The following is a 16,490-nucleotide window of genomic DNA, read 5'->3' as shown; positions in this document are numbered from 1 at the left end:
AAGGGTCTACTCCTGCTCTGATTCTATTCCAAAACTACACAAAAACCTGTTGAATATAATTCATTTCAGGTGAAGTAGTTGGAGATGTTGCCCCAGAGATGTGATAAAGCACTTATAAATTTAGAGTAAATTTTCAAACCCAAACCTTATGAAGCAAATTAAGAATACAAACAGATTTAAAGAAACAAAGATACTGAATTTGATGATCAGCCATGATCAAAATGAATGGCGGAGCAGGCTCAAAGGGCCAAATGGCCTACTCCTCTGTTTCTAAAGACCCTTATCCCTTTCATATATGATGACACAGAAAATACAAAACTTTGAAACTCACCAATGATCATCAGCAATGAGTGCCCCAGATAGCTGGATATCATGCTTCGAGTTTGGTCTTTGTTTTCCCACTCTTGTCTGACCTTCTTTTATCATGTACAACAGCAGCTCTGAAATCTGAGGATCTTCATTGAGATTTACTAGATTTGGCAAACTGTTATCCACTTTAAATGTGATTCCAGCTTTCTGCAGATAGAGATTACTAGAAATAGGTAAAACGTTCTTCTGCTGTTACCAAATACCAGTTATATTTCAAGAATCTGAACTTGCACAAAATGTCACTGAATTAACATTTGATAGTTTCTTGAAAAATTTCCTTTTAGGGCATATTCTCATACTCTTGCCAGCAATCCATTAGTTATTATTGGCCAAAGTATTTAAGATTTTTGTTAAACAATAGATCTACTTGGCTCCAACATATTGGAAAAATGGAACTAAGATATGCCAACTGTGGTAGATTCATTAATCCAAAAGCTAAATCCAGATGAATCTTCAGAATCACTGGATTTTGTTGCCAGTTGACCAACATGTTGTGACCTTGGAAACAGTACAATAAAGAAAATTTATGATTCCTCTAAAATGTCTGTGGAATTGCTAATTGCTTTTAAAAATGCTTGAAGAAAGCTTTTAAGAACTTGCATCAATTGTAAAGGGGTCAACTGTAGATTTTGTTGACAAGAAGTGCAGTCCATGTGACTTGTGAACCTTGACCTGGAAGCAGTTCCAACAGAAAGGAAGTTCAGACAGAAGCTGTGGGGCCAAAACAAAGGAGAGTTGAAGGCAGAAGGCAACCAGTACACAGATTCAGTCCACAGAGTTCCAAAGAATAAAGGGACCTTGGTGTGTTTGTCCATAGATCTCTGAAGGTGAAAAGGGAGGTAAATAGGGTGGTGAAAAAGGCACACTTGCCTTTATCAATCGGGGTTTCGGTTACAAAAGCAGAGAGGTCATGATGGAGTTGTATAGAATTTTGGTGGTGCCACAGCTGGAGTACTGTGTGTAGTTCTGATCACCATATTATAGGAAGGACATGAACGCACTGGAGGGGATGCAGAGGAGATTTACCAGGATGCTGCTTGGGATGGAACATTTAAGTTACAAAGAGAGGATGGATCAGCTTGGGTTGTTTCTATTGGAGCAGAGAAGACTTGAGGGGTGACCTGATGGTGGTGTTCAAGATTATAAGGATCACATTTAGGGTGGATAGGGAGCAGCTGTTCCCCTTAGTTGAAAGGTCAGTTACGAGGGGACATGAGTTAAAAGTGAGGGGTGGGAGGTTGGGAGGGGGGTGGGGATTTGAAGAAAAATGTTTTTACTCAGAGGGTGGTGATGGTGTGGAATGCACTCTTTGGGAGGATGGCAGAGGTGGGATGCCTCACATCCTTTAAAAAGTACCTGGATGAGGACTTGGCATGCCATAACATTCAAGGCTATGGGCTAACTGCTGGCAAGTGGGATTAGGTGGACAGGTCAAAGCATTTCATGCGCTGGTGCAGATTCAATGAGCCGAAGGGCCTCTTCTGCACTGTAGCATTCTGTGATTCTGAAAGTGAAAGCGAAAGTGAAGAGACAGAAGAAGATCTCTCTCAGGAAGGGGGTCATTCTTTTTGTTTGACAGATAAGGAGGCAGAAACTCTTAAAAAGCGCTGTGTGAGCTGGCTAAATAAGTCAAAAACCTGGAAAGCTACATAGAAAGCTCAGAGAACCTAAAAGATTAGGTATTTTCACATAAATTACTAAACTGTGAACTGGGATACAATTGGCTGGTTGAAAAAAAACATTGGAAAGCTACACCATCAGAACTGTCATGCTCCAAGGGAAAGAGTTGTAGATGTGTGCCTTGGTATATGTGAAAACCAGAAATGAAAGTTGTTTTTAGATAGGACTCTCAACCTACCCTGCATGAATAAAGAAGAGAATATTATGGAGTTGTGTAGCAACATGATGCCACATGTTGGCAGGGAGTCATGTGGGTGCTCATTGTTGTAACATATTACTCTGTTGTATTGACAATTTAAAGTGAAATTTATCTTTTTATTTTAGGTATCATTTGCCTGTTACTTCATGTTTAATTTACATTGGTTCTAATACAAGTAAAAATTACAAAAAGTGAAATCTAGTTGTAATTTCTTTGTTCTTGGGTCAATAATTTTGGATACTTTAGCTTACGGTTTCCTCAAGGAATTTTTTATTCCAGAGTGGACTGGGCAAACCCAAATCCATTCCTTGCTCATTCCAAAAACCAAATTCAAATTCTAATTGAATCCCAATTCATGGTCCCCCAAGAGAGACAAACAAGATCCAAGCTGAAAAAAATAAGGCATTGCACCCCATCTTGGGCTTGATCCGACACTAGATTTTAGCTTCCTCAAGGATACCGTAACAGACATGTCTGAAACATGAATTACAACTTCAAGGGTAGACTCATCACTAGAGGCTGGGATTCTTTCTACTTTCCTTACTTGATATATTCTCTGGACTACTTGCTCTAAGAAGCTGTTATCCCAAACCATGATCACAGAAGTGAAAGAATGAATGACAAAAAAGAATAGATTACCTGCAGTTCCCTTGCTTCCTCCAGTTTTCTCTTTTCAGCTTGCTCTAATCTTTCTCTCCATCTCCTGAAGATGCCATGACAAATACCTTTCATTTGTAACAAGAACTTTGGTACACCAATAACAGAACATTAGTAACAATGTTACAGCATTATTGTGACTTTTGCCCAATAATCACAAGAACCAATACATAGAGCTCAATGGCCCTCTTTGGGGAGTCACAGCTATATTTGATGATTACACACACTACTGCACAATTTGGCATCATGCCCAACAAAATGGTATGTTCATAACTTCAAACATGGGCTATGTAAATTTCTAGAACTATCTTTATTTAAAATGGATACTGATGATATGTTAAGATGACTGCCAAGGTACCACAAAGCTTAGCACTGCTGCCTAACAAAGTGACAGGGACCAAGGCTCAGTTCTGGCCTTCGGTGACTGTCGACGTGGTGTTTGCATGTTCTCCATGTCTACGTTGGTTTCCTTCAGGTGCTCCTATTTCCTCCCACCCCAAAGATGTGCAGGTTTGGTGGATTGGCCATGTTAAATGCACAGGGTTATGGGGATAGACCTGGATGGGACGCTGTTTCAGAGAGGTGGTGTGGACTTGATGGGCCAAAAGGCCTGTCTCTGCATTGTAGGGATTCTATGATTCTGGAGGGTCAGATGACCTTTATAACTACAACAGACTATCAAGCTTCAGGAAAATTCTGAATTGAATCATAACGGCTGAACATCTCCCTGCTGAATGGGCATGTCTAAACATTACTTATTTGAGGAATTCATATCTGTAATTGTTGAAGCTTACCCCAAAACAAAGTCAATGGACTCCAAGACTATCTCTCCAGGTTTGCAATATAAAAATAAAAGGTGATGGGACCTGTTATCCACAACTGTGAATGACTACAATTTACTTCTATTGAATATCAATGGTCATTGACAATGTAATTGAAACTGGTTGTAATGCGGAAATCCTTTTATCCAACTTTTCAACAGAGACCTGGGGCAGAATAACACAAAAACAGTTGCAAAGAACTTATGGCTTCTTCGTGGGACTCTCAAATACACGTGAATTGTTATCTGTTCATTTGATTTAATATTTATGCAAGCACACTACCTTTTTTAATTTAATCTTTCTTGAGGTTGTGGTGTGTGACTAATAGTGTTTAGGTCTTACAGTTTGTGTGGGTGAATAAATAAATGTGAATAAATTAAATTCACAAAATTCTGCTACTGGTACTTATTAAATTGACTACACACCACTGGGGGTTTAGAAACATACACATCTACCCTTTCAAAAGCAAATGACACTGATTACAGACAGAAGGGAATTAGGGTTTCATTTTAACTCTCCTCTCTCATTTGTAACTCTGGATACTGAAAAAAGGACAAAAGCTGGACCAGTTACCCTCTAGGGACTAAAGACAGCAGGAACATTGAAATATTCTGAAATACACTGGAATATTCCAAATTTTCATTACCAAATACAAAATGTTTGATTCTTCAATAGAAACATTTTTCTGGCGCAAATAGCAGTACTACCAAAATCTAATTTGTATTTAATTGGGTTGCTGCTATATCATCGAAGCATAATCTGAAGGTATTAAAAGATTACAAAAGCAAGATAATGAATGCAATCACATCTTTGTAAATAAGAGGTTCAAGTGTGAATTACTGCACTGCAAAAGAAACTCAAACCAAATCTGCATGAAGATTAACATTTAATTTACTCAATATTTTGGCCTAAATAACTTCATATAAATAATGTAATCATTTTAATATATTAGTTTAGAATGTGGCATTTAGAACCAAATTACTCCAGTTAAGTGAATTATGCAGTTATTGCCCCTTCATAATCACTACTTTAATAACCTGAAAAGTAGCTATGGATCTTACAACTGCTCAACTTTAGATAGTTCACATATCAATCTTTCAATTAAAATGATGAAATATTGTGATGAAATCTTAAGAACATAAGAAATAGGAGCAGGAGTAGGCCATCTAGCCCTTCGAGCCTGCCCCGCCATTCAATAAGATCATGGCTGATCTGTCGTGGCTCAGTTCCACATTCCCGCCCTCTCCCCATAACCCTTAATCCCCTCTCTTATCAAAAACCCATCAACCCGCGTCTTAAAATTATTTAGCGAGGTAGCCTCCAACACTTCAACGGGCAGAGAATTCCAGAGATTCACCACCCTTTGAGTGAAGAAGTTCCTCCTCAACTCCGTTCTAAACCGCCTCCCCTTTATCTTGAGGCTGTGCCCCCTAGTCCTACTGTCTTTTTTGAGCGGGAAGAGTCTCTCCACCTCTATCCTATCCATCCCATTCATCATCTTATACGTCTCAATGAGATCTCCCCTCATTCTTCTAAACTCTAACGAGTACAAGCCTAGTTTATTCAGCCTCTCCTCATAGCTCAATCCCCTCAACTCCGGTATCAGCCTAGTAAACCTCCTCTGCACTCCCTCCAGGGCCAAAATATCCTTGCGCAGGTGCGGCGCCCAAAACTGCACACAGTACTCCAGTTGCGGCCTCACCAATGCCCTATACAGCTGCAGCAAGACCTCCCTACTTTTATATTCAATCCCCCTCGCTATGAAGGCCAGCATCCCATTCGCCTTCCTGACCACCTGCTGCACCTGCAGGCTGGGTTTTTGCAACTCATGCACAAGGACCCCGAGGTCCCTCTGCACCGTCGCCTGCTGCAGTTTTTCACCACGTAAGTAATAATCCTTCCTACCATTATTCCTACCAAAGTGGACCACCTCGCACTTGCCAACATTAAATTCCATTTGCCTGTTCTTGGCCCATTTGCCCAGCCTATCTAGATCCTTCTGTAGACTTTCCACACCCTCCGCACAATTTGCCGTTCCACCAATCTTGGTGTCATCAGCAAATCGACACCATACACTCGGTTCCCTCCTCCAGATCATCTATATAAATGGTAAATAGCTGAGGCCCCAGCACCGACCCCTGGGGCACTCCACTAGTCACCATCCGCCAATCCGAATTGACCCCCACTCTCTGCCTCCTATTTGACAACCAATCCTCTATCCACGCTAACACGCTACCCCCAACTCCATGTCCCCTGACCTTCTGCAATAACCTCTTGTGAGGTACCTTGTCAAACGCCTTCTGAAAATCAAGAAAGATCACATCCACCAGCTCTCCTCTATCCACTGCCGTAGACACATCCTCATAGAACTCCAGTAAATTTGTCAGACACAACTTCCCTTTAACGAAACCGTGCAGCGTCTGCTCTATCAAGCAATTCCCCTCAAGATGCCTCGCTATTTCCTCCTTGATGACGGATTCTAACGTTTTACCTACAACAGACATTAAACTAACAGGCCTATAATTCCCTGCCTTTTGCCTGGCACCCTTCTTAAACAACAGCGTAACATTAGCCGTTTTCCAATCTTCCGGCACTTCCCCGGAATCCAGCGACGTCTGGAAAATAACCACCAAGGCATCCACTATCACCTCCGCCGTTTCTTTCAGAACCCTCGGATGCATTCCATCCGGTCCTGGCGACTTGTCCACAATCAGCCCCTCCAGTCTGTCGAGCACCACCTCTCTAGTAGCAGTAATGTCATTAAGACCCTCCATTCCTACCACCTTTCCATCTCCAACACCCGGCAAATTATTCACGTCCTCCTCCGTGAAGACAGAAACAAAAAAGTTATTCAATACCTTAGCCATATCCCCATCCCCTACCACTAAGTCCCCCTTCTCATCCTCTAAGGGACCAACGTTCACCCTAGCCAGCCTCTTCCTTTTTATATATTTATAAAAACTCTTGCTATCCTTTTTTATATTAAGCGCTAGCCCAGCTTCATAGTTTCTCCTACCCTTCTTTATCAACTTCTTTGTCAATCTTTGTTGACATTTAAACCTCTCCCAATCCTCTTCTCGCCCACTACTCTTAGCTACTCTAAACGCCTCCGCTTTTAATTTAACACTTCCCTTTACCTCCTTCGTTATCCACGGCTTATTACCTCTCCTCCTACTGTCCTTTTTGACCATTGGAATAAATTTCTGCTGAGCACCAAGAAAGATCTCCTTAAAGATCCTCCACTGCTCCTCAGCAGACCTACCTTCCAACGCGCTCCCCCAGTCAACATTCGCCAATTCTTCTCTCATCCTACCGTACTCCCCTCTGCTCAAACAAAGGACGCGCGTCCGGGAACCCACTTTCTCCTCCTCCATCTGCACCAGAAACTCCTCCATACAATAATCACTCTCCCCAAGAGGATCCTTCACCGCAAGGTCCCTAATTCTACCCGCCTCATTACATAACACCAGATCCAAGATAGCTCACTCCCTCGTCGGCTCCAACACACACTGTTCGAGGAAACTATCCCGGCAGCATTCCAAGAACTCCTCCTCGAGCCCACCGCGTCCAACATGGGTCGACCAATCAATATGTAGATTGAAATCCCCCATAACTACGGCCGTCCCATTCCTGCACGCCGCACTTATTTGCGCGTTAACAGCCCGCCCCACCTCCAGATCATTATTCGGGGGCCTATAGACGACACCCACCGGCGTCTTCCTCCCTTTGCTGTTCCTAATCTCTACCCACAACAATTCCACTTTCTGCTCCTTGTGAGCCATAAGATTTTTTTTTCACGCAAGGTACTTGAACAGTGAAATATGGTTTGAAACTCCTCAACCTCATTTTACCCAGAAAAGTGGGGTTGATGTTAAGTTGTACAGTGGGACAATGGCCTCCCCCATTTAAGCCCCGATTTCTTTCATATAAAATTCACTACATCATAGGTTCCATACAAGGTAAAGTGTAAAATTGCACAATATTCAAACATTTTAGAAGATCTGCACATGTAATACATATTGTACAGCCAAATGGATAATTCTTCATTAGTTTTGAGTCTCAGAAATTACTTGCTTTTATTCAATTCATTCCCAGGATGTAAGTGATGCTAGAACTGACACGTTTATTGCCCATCTCTAATTTTGTGCAGCAATTTTCACTGAGCAGTTGGAGTGATTGATGGTGCTCCCACATGGTGTTAGATATGTAATTCCAGAATATTGAATAGGTAAAGATTAAGGAATAAGTGAAGGGATTTACAATAATCTTTCATTTCATACGTTTGCACACACAGACCAAATGCAAATCAATTAGAAATGTTCTTTTAACTAAGCAAGCTTAATGAGCCAAATTCCATTTCATCATTCCAGACTTAATATTCCAACGCAGACCTATGTCAAATCCACCATCTTACCTTTGTGACTCTGCCATTTCCCTCTCCTGCTGATTGAGCTTCAATTTCAGAGCATTTATTTCCTTTTGGGATGCTTTATACCTCTCGGACTGAATTCCTTGGCTACTCATCTGAGCAGCTTTCAACTTTTCAATTTCTAATTTCAGATCTGATTCAGCAAGGATTCCAAAAAAAAATTAGAGTTACTTCTATCAAATCTCTCCCAAGTTACTACAAACATACAAAGAAGGCATTCTGAGAGACAGGACTTACAGGCATCGAGAGGAGCAAGGACTGATTAGGGATAGTTAGCATGGCTTTGTGCGTGGAAAATCACATCTCACCAATTTGATTGAGTTTTTCGAAGGGGCAAAACCAAAAAAGTAGATGAGGGCAGTGCAGTTGACATTGACTACATTGACTTTGGCAAAGCCTTTGACAAGGCATAGCAGGTTGCTGTATAAGATTAAATCTCACAGGATCCAGGGCGAGGTAGCCAATTGGATGCAAAATTGGCTTAAAGACAGAAGATAGTTGTACAAACTGGAGGCCTGTGACCAGTGGTGTGCCTCAGGGGTCGATGCTGGATCCACTGTTATTTGTTATTTATATTAATGATTTGAATGAGAATTTAGGAGGCATGATTAGTAAGTTTGAAGATTACATCAAGATTGGTGCACACAGTGAAGAAGATTATCTAGGATTGCAACAGGATCTTGATCAATTGGGCCAGTAGGCCAGTTCGATGCGTGATAGGTGGAGTTTAATTTAGATAAATGTGAGGTGATGCATTTTGGTAGGTCAAGACAGGACTGACTCAGTTAATGGTAGAGAACTGGGGAGAGTTATAGAATAATGATCTAGGAGTACAGGCTCATTAGGTCCTTGAAAGTGGAATTACAGGTGCTCAGGGTGAAAAAGGCATTTGGCATCTTTGGTTTCATTGGTCAGAACATTGAATATAGAAGTTGGAACATCTTGTTGAAGTTGTACAAGACATTGGTAAGGCCACACTTGGAATAATAGTTCTGGTCACCCTATTATAGAAAGGATACTAAACTGGAAAGGATGCAAAAACGATTTACTAGGATGCTACTGGGACGTGATGGTTTGAGTTATAAAAAAAAAGGGCCGGAGAAACTGGGACTTTTTTCCCTGGATCATAAGAGGCTTAGGGGAGTAATCTTATAGAGGTCTATAAAATAATGAGGGACACAGATCAGCTGATAGTCACTATCTTTTCCCAAGGGATAGGGGAGTCTAATGCTGAGGGCATAGGTTTAAGGTGAGAGGGAATAGATACAAAAGAGTCCAGAGGGGCAATTTTTTCACTCATAGGGTGGTGTCTGGAGGCAGTAGTAGAGGTAGATACAAGGTTGTCATTTAAAAAGCATTTAGACAGTTAAATGGGTAAGATGGGTACAGAAGGATATGGACCAAATCCAGGCAATTGGGCTGGCTTAGTGGTAAAAACTGGGTGACATGGAAAAGTTGGGCCGGAGGTTCTGGTTCCATATGATTCATCAGTGAACAATAGTTTCACATAAAAATACAAGCAACCGAATAATGAATTTAATTTTCTACATTCATTCAGTGAAAGCCAAAGACAACAGAGAAACAGCACCACTTGCTGGAGAATTGAAGAGTTGGATAGTTCCTGTAATAATAAATAAAAGGCCTCACCAGACTCTGAACCTTCATTACAGGGGAAAATCTACTTAATGTCAAATATTTTTCTGGTTCAAAATTAATTTCAATTGTTGCAAAGTAAAATACTGTTATCACAATCAGAACACGAACAATTGATCACATTTTACTGGATAAATCCTGCTTTTTTGTCCCAATTCAGCTTAATTTTCAGATGTGTATTTTGATTCAATTCTAATGAACATCACTTTGATAAATCCCACATAAAAGATGACTACTGGAAGAATTAATGCCAATCACCTCGCAAGAATTCACTAAAGGGTGTCACCACAAATACTGACCCAAACGACCTTTGTGCTATTTTCTACAATTTCACTTGTAATGTCCTGTGATTGGAAAGGAAGTGGTTTCATGCATTTTTTGTGGCTATTTGTTTCATAGAAGGTTCCAACATACAGATACTTCATTGTTACAAACGTATTTAAATTTCAAGCTAGTATAAATGGTTAAATGCCAAAATATGCCATTGAGAAGAGGATTTACTTACATCATGATATTGTTGTCTTCTAGTGACCAATATAATTTTAAAATAACAAAAATCATTTTTTTTAAATGGAGTTATGTAATATTCATTATGCTTCCCCACCTCCTTTCAAAATATAGGGAAAAGGCCAGTTCAACTTTTTTTTCTAGAAAATAACCAAACCTTGAGGCCATGTTGCATTTTTATATAGTTTGAATTTCCATTTCAAAATTAAATCATTAATTCATATCAAAGCAAAGCACATGCGAGTTAACTTGTGTGGAAAATATCAAACAACCTCTAATCAATTTTGCACTCGAGTCTTCATTCACTTTCGCAACGTTGATAATCTGGCGAGCCTGTTTGGCATATCTAAGTGTACTAAGAGTTTCTTCCACATTAGAAGCAGATGGGCTGATGGTAGCTATCATAGCTGTTTTTGAATTGCCACCAAGACTGTCTTTCAATAACCTACAGCATATTTCAAATGACCAAAAGAAAATAATCAGTATTGTGAAATGTCATTCAGTCGGGAATAACATAAATGTAGAAAATACAAGCATACGTTAATCATGCAAAAAAAACTTTGATGTATTATCTTCAAATAATAAATCCTGCTAGAGTATCCAACATTTTATTTTACCCATTTTAGGTATAGCATGCAATTTACTTAGATCAGCTTTGCTGAGAGTTTAAAAATCATGAGATCAAAAAAGGCAAATGCCATGGAACGACAGTTGTCTGTTCAACATTCACTTTCAAAACTGTACAATAATTCATAACTCACCATGTGAGCACTGATTCTCTATAAGGGATAAAGACTTTCTTCTTAGCCTGAAAATATTCTGAAAGTGCAGAAATAACCTTTCCCAAGGTGAAAAGAGATTTATTTATGCTTACACCCTCCTGTAAGAAAGAAAATTATAGGTGTTTTATAGTTAAAGGGCAGCAGGTCAGTTATAAAGAAGTCATGCATAAAATACTGTCAAACCTTCAGAACATTTAAACTAGAGACAATTTGGGAGGAATAAGCATTTTTTTTAAATTGTTGCAATAAGTGGATCAAATCTGGTGTTGTAAAATTTAATAGAAAATAATCATTCCTGAAGACAGTATGTGGCTGTACTGGAACCTAAGGGTTCAAATGATTGCAAGAACTACTATGGAAGGAAAAAGCTGGTGGTTTAGGAACCTTCAGAACCTCATTAGATTAGATGACATCTTGTTTTTCTTCAGAACTAAAAAGCTTATTCTGCTAGAAAATAAAATCACTTAATGTGGTGTTTTCATTTATTTGGGAAGATAACATTTTGTGTCAGCCATATGTGATCCACACAAAAGATTAACGATTACAAAGCAATGACTAAAATCGGAGAGAGATAGTCAGCATTGACCCGAGAGAAAGTTATACATTTGAAACTTATAATTCAATGCAATTGAATGTCACAAGACAGTTAGCAGGAAAGAAAGGTGATGGGGCACATCTTGATGGGATACTTTAACTTTTGCCCGTTTAATTGCCCACACAGTAAGCTTCTAAACTTATTCAGGACAATTAATGAAATAATTTAGCAGAAAAAATGCACCAAATCAAACAATGCTACTCTTTCATCTTCAGACTGCCAGCTCAAGAGCACCACTAGCAAAAAACAGTCTGGATAAAAAGGGCCTACCTTTTCAGTCTCAGGACATCAATATACTGACAAGTCTGACACCTGTTACCCCTCCCTAACTGCTCTTGAAAAGCTGATGGCGTTGTACATGCGGTAAGAAGTCTCACAACACCAGGTTAAAGTCCCAAGTTAAAGTATTTGTACATGTGGTGACAGTTCTTTTACATTGCTTTTTGGAGTGTTTGGATTTCAATAATGGAAGAATATATGTTCACACCAGAATGGGATATTCTTGGTTGGTGATTCTTGGTTGGGGGAATGAAGTACAGTTTTGGGAAACAAATCAAAAGTAATCCAGATACAAAAGACACCTGCAAATGTGCAGAACTGACAGGAACCAAACAAAATATGCCTCAATGTTTTCACACCCCCAGATTTCAGACTGAAGTAGTGAAGTTGTATTCAGACAGTGTGTTGCCGTGGACGAGTTCTGTGATCTTCAGCTAAAAATGTTTGTGCATGGTGGTCCAAACATTACACTGTGAAGAACAAATTTATATTGGATTAAAAGTGAGGCACGGTAGTGCAGTGATTAGCACCGTTGCCTCACAGCTTCAGGGACCCAGGTTTGATTCCCAGCTTGGGTCACCATCTGTGTGGAGTTTGCACGTTCTCCCTATATCTGCGTGAGTTTTCTCTGGATGCTCAGGTTTCCTCCCACAGTCCAAAATTGTGCAGGTTAGGTGAATTGGCCATGCATAATTCTCCCTCAGTGTACCCAAACAGGTGCCGGAGAGTGGCGACTAGGGGGTTTTCACAGTAACTTTGTTGCAATGTGAATGTAAGCCTACTTGTGACTAATAAATAAACTTTACTTTTTTAACTGAGGGATTTAGGATCACATAGATGATTGCAAAGATGTGGAATACTCAAGTCAATGACTAATATACAGAACTTGTCCATACTTAAGAACAGGTGTGCAGTTCAATGATAGAAGGATAAGAGAACAGAGCAGTATTAGAGCTACTGCTCATGTGCTAAATACCATTAGACAATGGTTGGGCTGAGTGGCCAGTACCTATATTGTCATTTCAATATAACTGTTTGAAAAGAAATCTCGGCCACAAATAAACAAAGTTTATAAACCTTATTATTAAGAAAATGGGTTGCTAATAGAAAGAACAGTAATTGCAGAATTAAATGTTTTGTTTAGAGTACAGTTAGGGAATTATTCAGATAAGGGTATCGACTGTTAAATATTAAAGTTCATACCTTTAGTCTGTCGCCACTGGTCTGAGCTGTGAAGCAACGTTCACTTCCTGCAAGATCCACTAGATTCACTTTGCTCGTCACACAGTGTTCATGTTCCTCCTCTTCTACAAATTCTGCCTGCAGGTCAAAAAAAAATTGAAACATCCATTAAAGAGTTGACCAAAATATTTGCACTACTAACAGTTGCTGAATCATTTATGTTCACCAGTCAGCTGCAGTTACATGAAAGTTATCAAACTGCTACCTCCTTTTATTACACATTTTAGTAGAGCTGCTCGGGTTGCACTTCCAGAATATACTGAGTCCTCCCCCCCCCCCAGCCCCCACTATGTTAAGAAATGCTAATCGTTTCAATATTGAAAAAGACAGCAATGCAATATGGAAATATAATTCCCACTAACATGTAAAATTCACACAAAATAAAGTTCATTACAGTGATATTGTACCTTGGTTTGTGTCATGACAAGTGTGAAGACTGAGTGAGACCTGGAACTCTTTTCATTCATGCTTGTGGCAGCAGTCGCTCTTTGCTTGTTCCCCAGTTCCAGCCAGCCCTAAAGAGGAAATAATCCAATTTTAAAACCATCTATAATAGTGACAGTTTATTGTAAAATAAAACAAACCAAATTATTTAAAGCCACACCTTTTGTGTACGACAAAAGAGAGGTACTTCCTTTAATTTTAAGTAATAGATACAGTGCTTACCTGTATATCTGCATAAGAGGTGACAACATTCCTAGAAAATAAAAAATACATAATTGAGAAAGTACAATGTGTACTGCAGGAGATTTAGTATAGGTTTTGGAATCTCTTTCCGTCAATGGAAATTGTGATTTAAAATTTAGCATCAGTTAACACTGTTTGGAACAATTAATACGCAAACAATGACAAGACAGAGTACAGGAATCAGATAGAGAATCTGATGAACTATTGCAGTGACAATAGTTTCTCCCTCAATGTCAACAGAACAAGGAGATTGTCGACTTCAGGAAGCTTAGAGGAGAACATGCCCCTAAAAAACATCAACGAAGATGAAATAGAAAGGGTTGAGAGCTTTGACGTATTCAGATCATCAACAACCTGTCCTGGCCCCCCCACGCCTACACTATAGTTAAGAAAACCCACCAACACTTGTAGTTTCTCAGAAAACTAAGGAAATTTAGCATGTCAGCTACAATTCTCACCAACTTTTACAGATGCACCATAGAAAGCATTCTTTCTGGTTGTACCACAGCTTGATACAGCTCCTGCACTGCCCAAGAAACTACAAAAGGTTATAAATATAGCCCAATCCAGCACACAAACCAGCCTCCCATCCCTTGACTCTACACTTCCTGCTGCCTCAAAAAAGCAGCCAGCATAATTAAGTACCCCACGTAACCCCGACATTCTCTCTTTCACCTTCTTCCGTTGAGAAAAAGATACAAAAGTCTGAGGTCATGTACCAACCAACTCAAGTCCAGCTGCTTCCCTGCTGCTGTCAGACATTTGACTGGACTTATCTTGCATTAAATTAATCTTTCGCTACACCCTAACTACGATTGTAACACTACATTCTGCATTTGTTTCCTACTCTATGAACAGTATGCTTTGTTTATATAGCGCGCAAGAAACAATACTTTTCACTGTATGCTAATACAGGTAACAATAAATCAAATCAAATAAATATACTGGCCCATGTTTACACATGGGTTAACGCTCAATTTTGTACAATTTTAAAGTCCTAGTTTGGTTTCTCATATAACAATAAGAATTTCCATATCAGAAGGTTTTGTGGGACTGATGCAGCAACTTTCACTCTCTTCACCACCAATGCACAATGCCAGCAAAGCATACCATCTACAAGATACATCGCAACAAGGCTCTTCCAACAGCTCATTCCAAATTCATACCTCTAACACCAAGCAAGACAAGGGAAGTGAATGCACATGAACATCAAGTTCCCCTCCAAGTCACAGACCATCCTGGAGCTGTCACTATTCCTTCAGTCACTGGGTCAGAATCCTGAAGTTTCCTCCCTCACAGGTACCCACACTACATGGACTGCAGTGGTTCAAGAAGGCAGCTTATCATGACCTTCTCAAACACAAATAGGGATGGGCAATAAATGCTTACCTAGCCAGCAAACCCATATCCCATGAAAGGCAGAGAGTGGGGGTTAATGGGTGCTATTCGGATTGGCGGTTGGTGACTAGTGGAGTGCCCCGGGGGTCGGTTCTGGGGCCTCAGCTATTTACCATTTACATAGATGATCTGGAGGAGGGAACCGAGTGTATGGTGTCGAAATTTGCTGATGACACCAAGAATGGTGGAACGGCAAATTGCGCAGAGGGTGTGGAGAGTCTGCAGAAGGATCTAGATAGGCTGGGCGAATGGGCCAAGAACTGGCAAATGGAATTTAATGTTGGCAAGTGCGAGGTGGTCCACTTTGGTAGGAATAATGGTAGGAAGGATTATTACTTACGTGGTGAAAAACTGCAGCAGGCGACGGTGCAGAGGGACCTCGGGGTCCTTGTGCATGAGTCGCAAAAACCCAGCTTGCAGGTGCAGCAGGTGGTCAGGAAGGCGAATGGGATGCTGGCCTTCATAGCGAGGGGGATTGAATATAAAAGTAGGGAGGTCTTGCTGCAGCTGTATAGGGCATTGGTGAGGCCGCAGCTAGAGTACTGTGTGCAGTTTTGGTCACCGCACTTATGCAAGGATATTTTGGCCTTGGAGGGAGTGCAGAGGAGGTTTACTAGGCTGATACCGGAGTTGAGGGGGTTGAGCTATGAGGAGAGGCTAAATAAACTAGGCTTGTACTCATTAGAGTTTAGAAGAATGAGGGGAGATCTCTGAGACATATAAGATGATGAATGGGATGGGTAGGATAGAGGTGGAGAGACTCTTCCCGCTCAGAAAGGACAGTAGGACTAGGGCGCACAGCCTCAAAATAAAGGGGGAGGGGGTGCGGTTTAGAACGGAGTTGAGGAGGAACTTCGTCACTCAAAAGGGTGGTGAATCTCTGGAATTCTCTGCCCGTTGAAGTGGTGGAGGGTGCCTCGCTAAATATTTTTAAGACGCGGGTTGATGGGTTTTTGATAAGCGAGGGGGTTAAGGTTTATGGGGAGAGGGCGGGAATGTGGAACTGAGCCACGACAGATCAGCCATGATCTTATTGAATGGCGAGGCAGGCTCGAAGGGCTAGATGGCCTACTCCTGCTCCTATTTCTTATGTTCTTATGAAAGAATTTTTTTAAAAAACACATTAACTTTACAAATAGCAACAGGCTCATAATTAAAGAAACAGCTAAAACCACAACATGCAACAGAAAAG

At 40.5% G+C, this 16,490-nt stretch overlaps 1 protein-coding gene across 1 annotated transcript in view; it reads right to left on the bottom strand.

Moving 5' to 3' along the window:
* The window catches only part of kif14 (kinesin family member 14), an 88,906-nt gene that overhangs the window by 57,218 nt on the left and 15,198 nt on the right, over nt 1-16,490 (bottom strand). The window contains exons 7-14 of the mRNA XM_080195835.1: nt 13,880-13,910; nt 13,621-13,728; nt 13,175-13,291; nt 11,077-11,195; nt 10,588-10,760; nt 8,141-8,288; nt 2,888-2,951; nt 332-516 (exon numbers count right to left, since the gene is read on the bottom strand). Coding sequence (XP_080051961.1) covers nt 332-516; nt 2,888-2,951; nt 8,141-8,288; nt 10,588-10,760; nt 11,077-11,195; nt 13,175-13,291; nt 13,621-13,728; nt 13,880-13,910 — 945 coding nt within the window. The remainder of the gene's footprint in view (nt 1-331; nt 517-2,887; nt 2,952-8,140; nt 8,289-10,587; nt 10,761-11,076; nt 11,196-13,174; nt 13,292-13,620; nt 13,729-13,879; nt 13,911-16,490) is intronic.

Source organism: Carcharhinus amblyrhynchos, chromosome 9, assembly GCF_965287045.1.
Source record: "Carcharhinus amblyrhynchos chromosome 9, sCarAmb.v2.hapA, whole genome shotgun sequence".
Classification (NCBI taxonomy): domain Eukaryota; kingdom Metazoa; phylum Chordata; class Chondrichthyes; order Carcharhiniformes; family Carcharhinidae; genus Carcharhinus; species Carcharhinus amblyrhynchos.
Note: the sequence above shows the minus strand (reverse complement) of the source record. Positions and strands in the feature narration are given on the sequence as shown.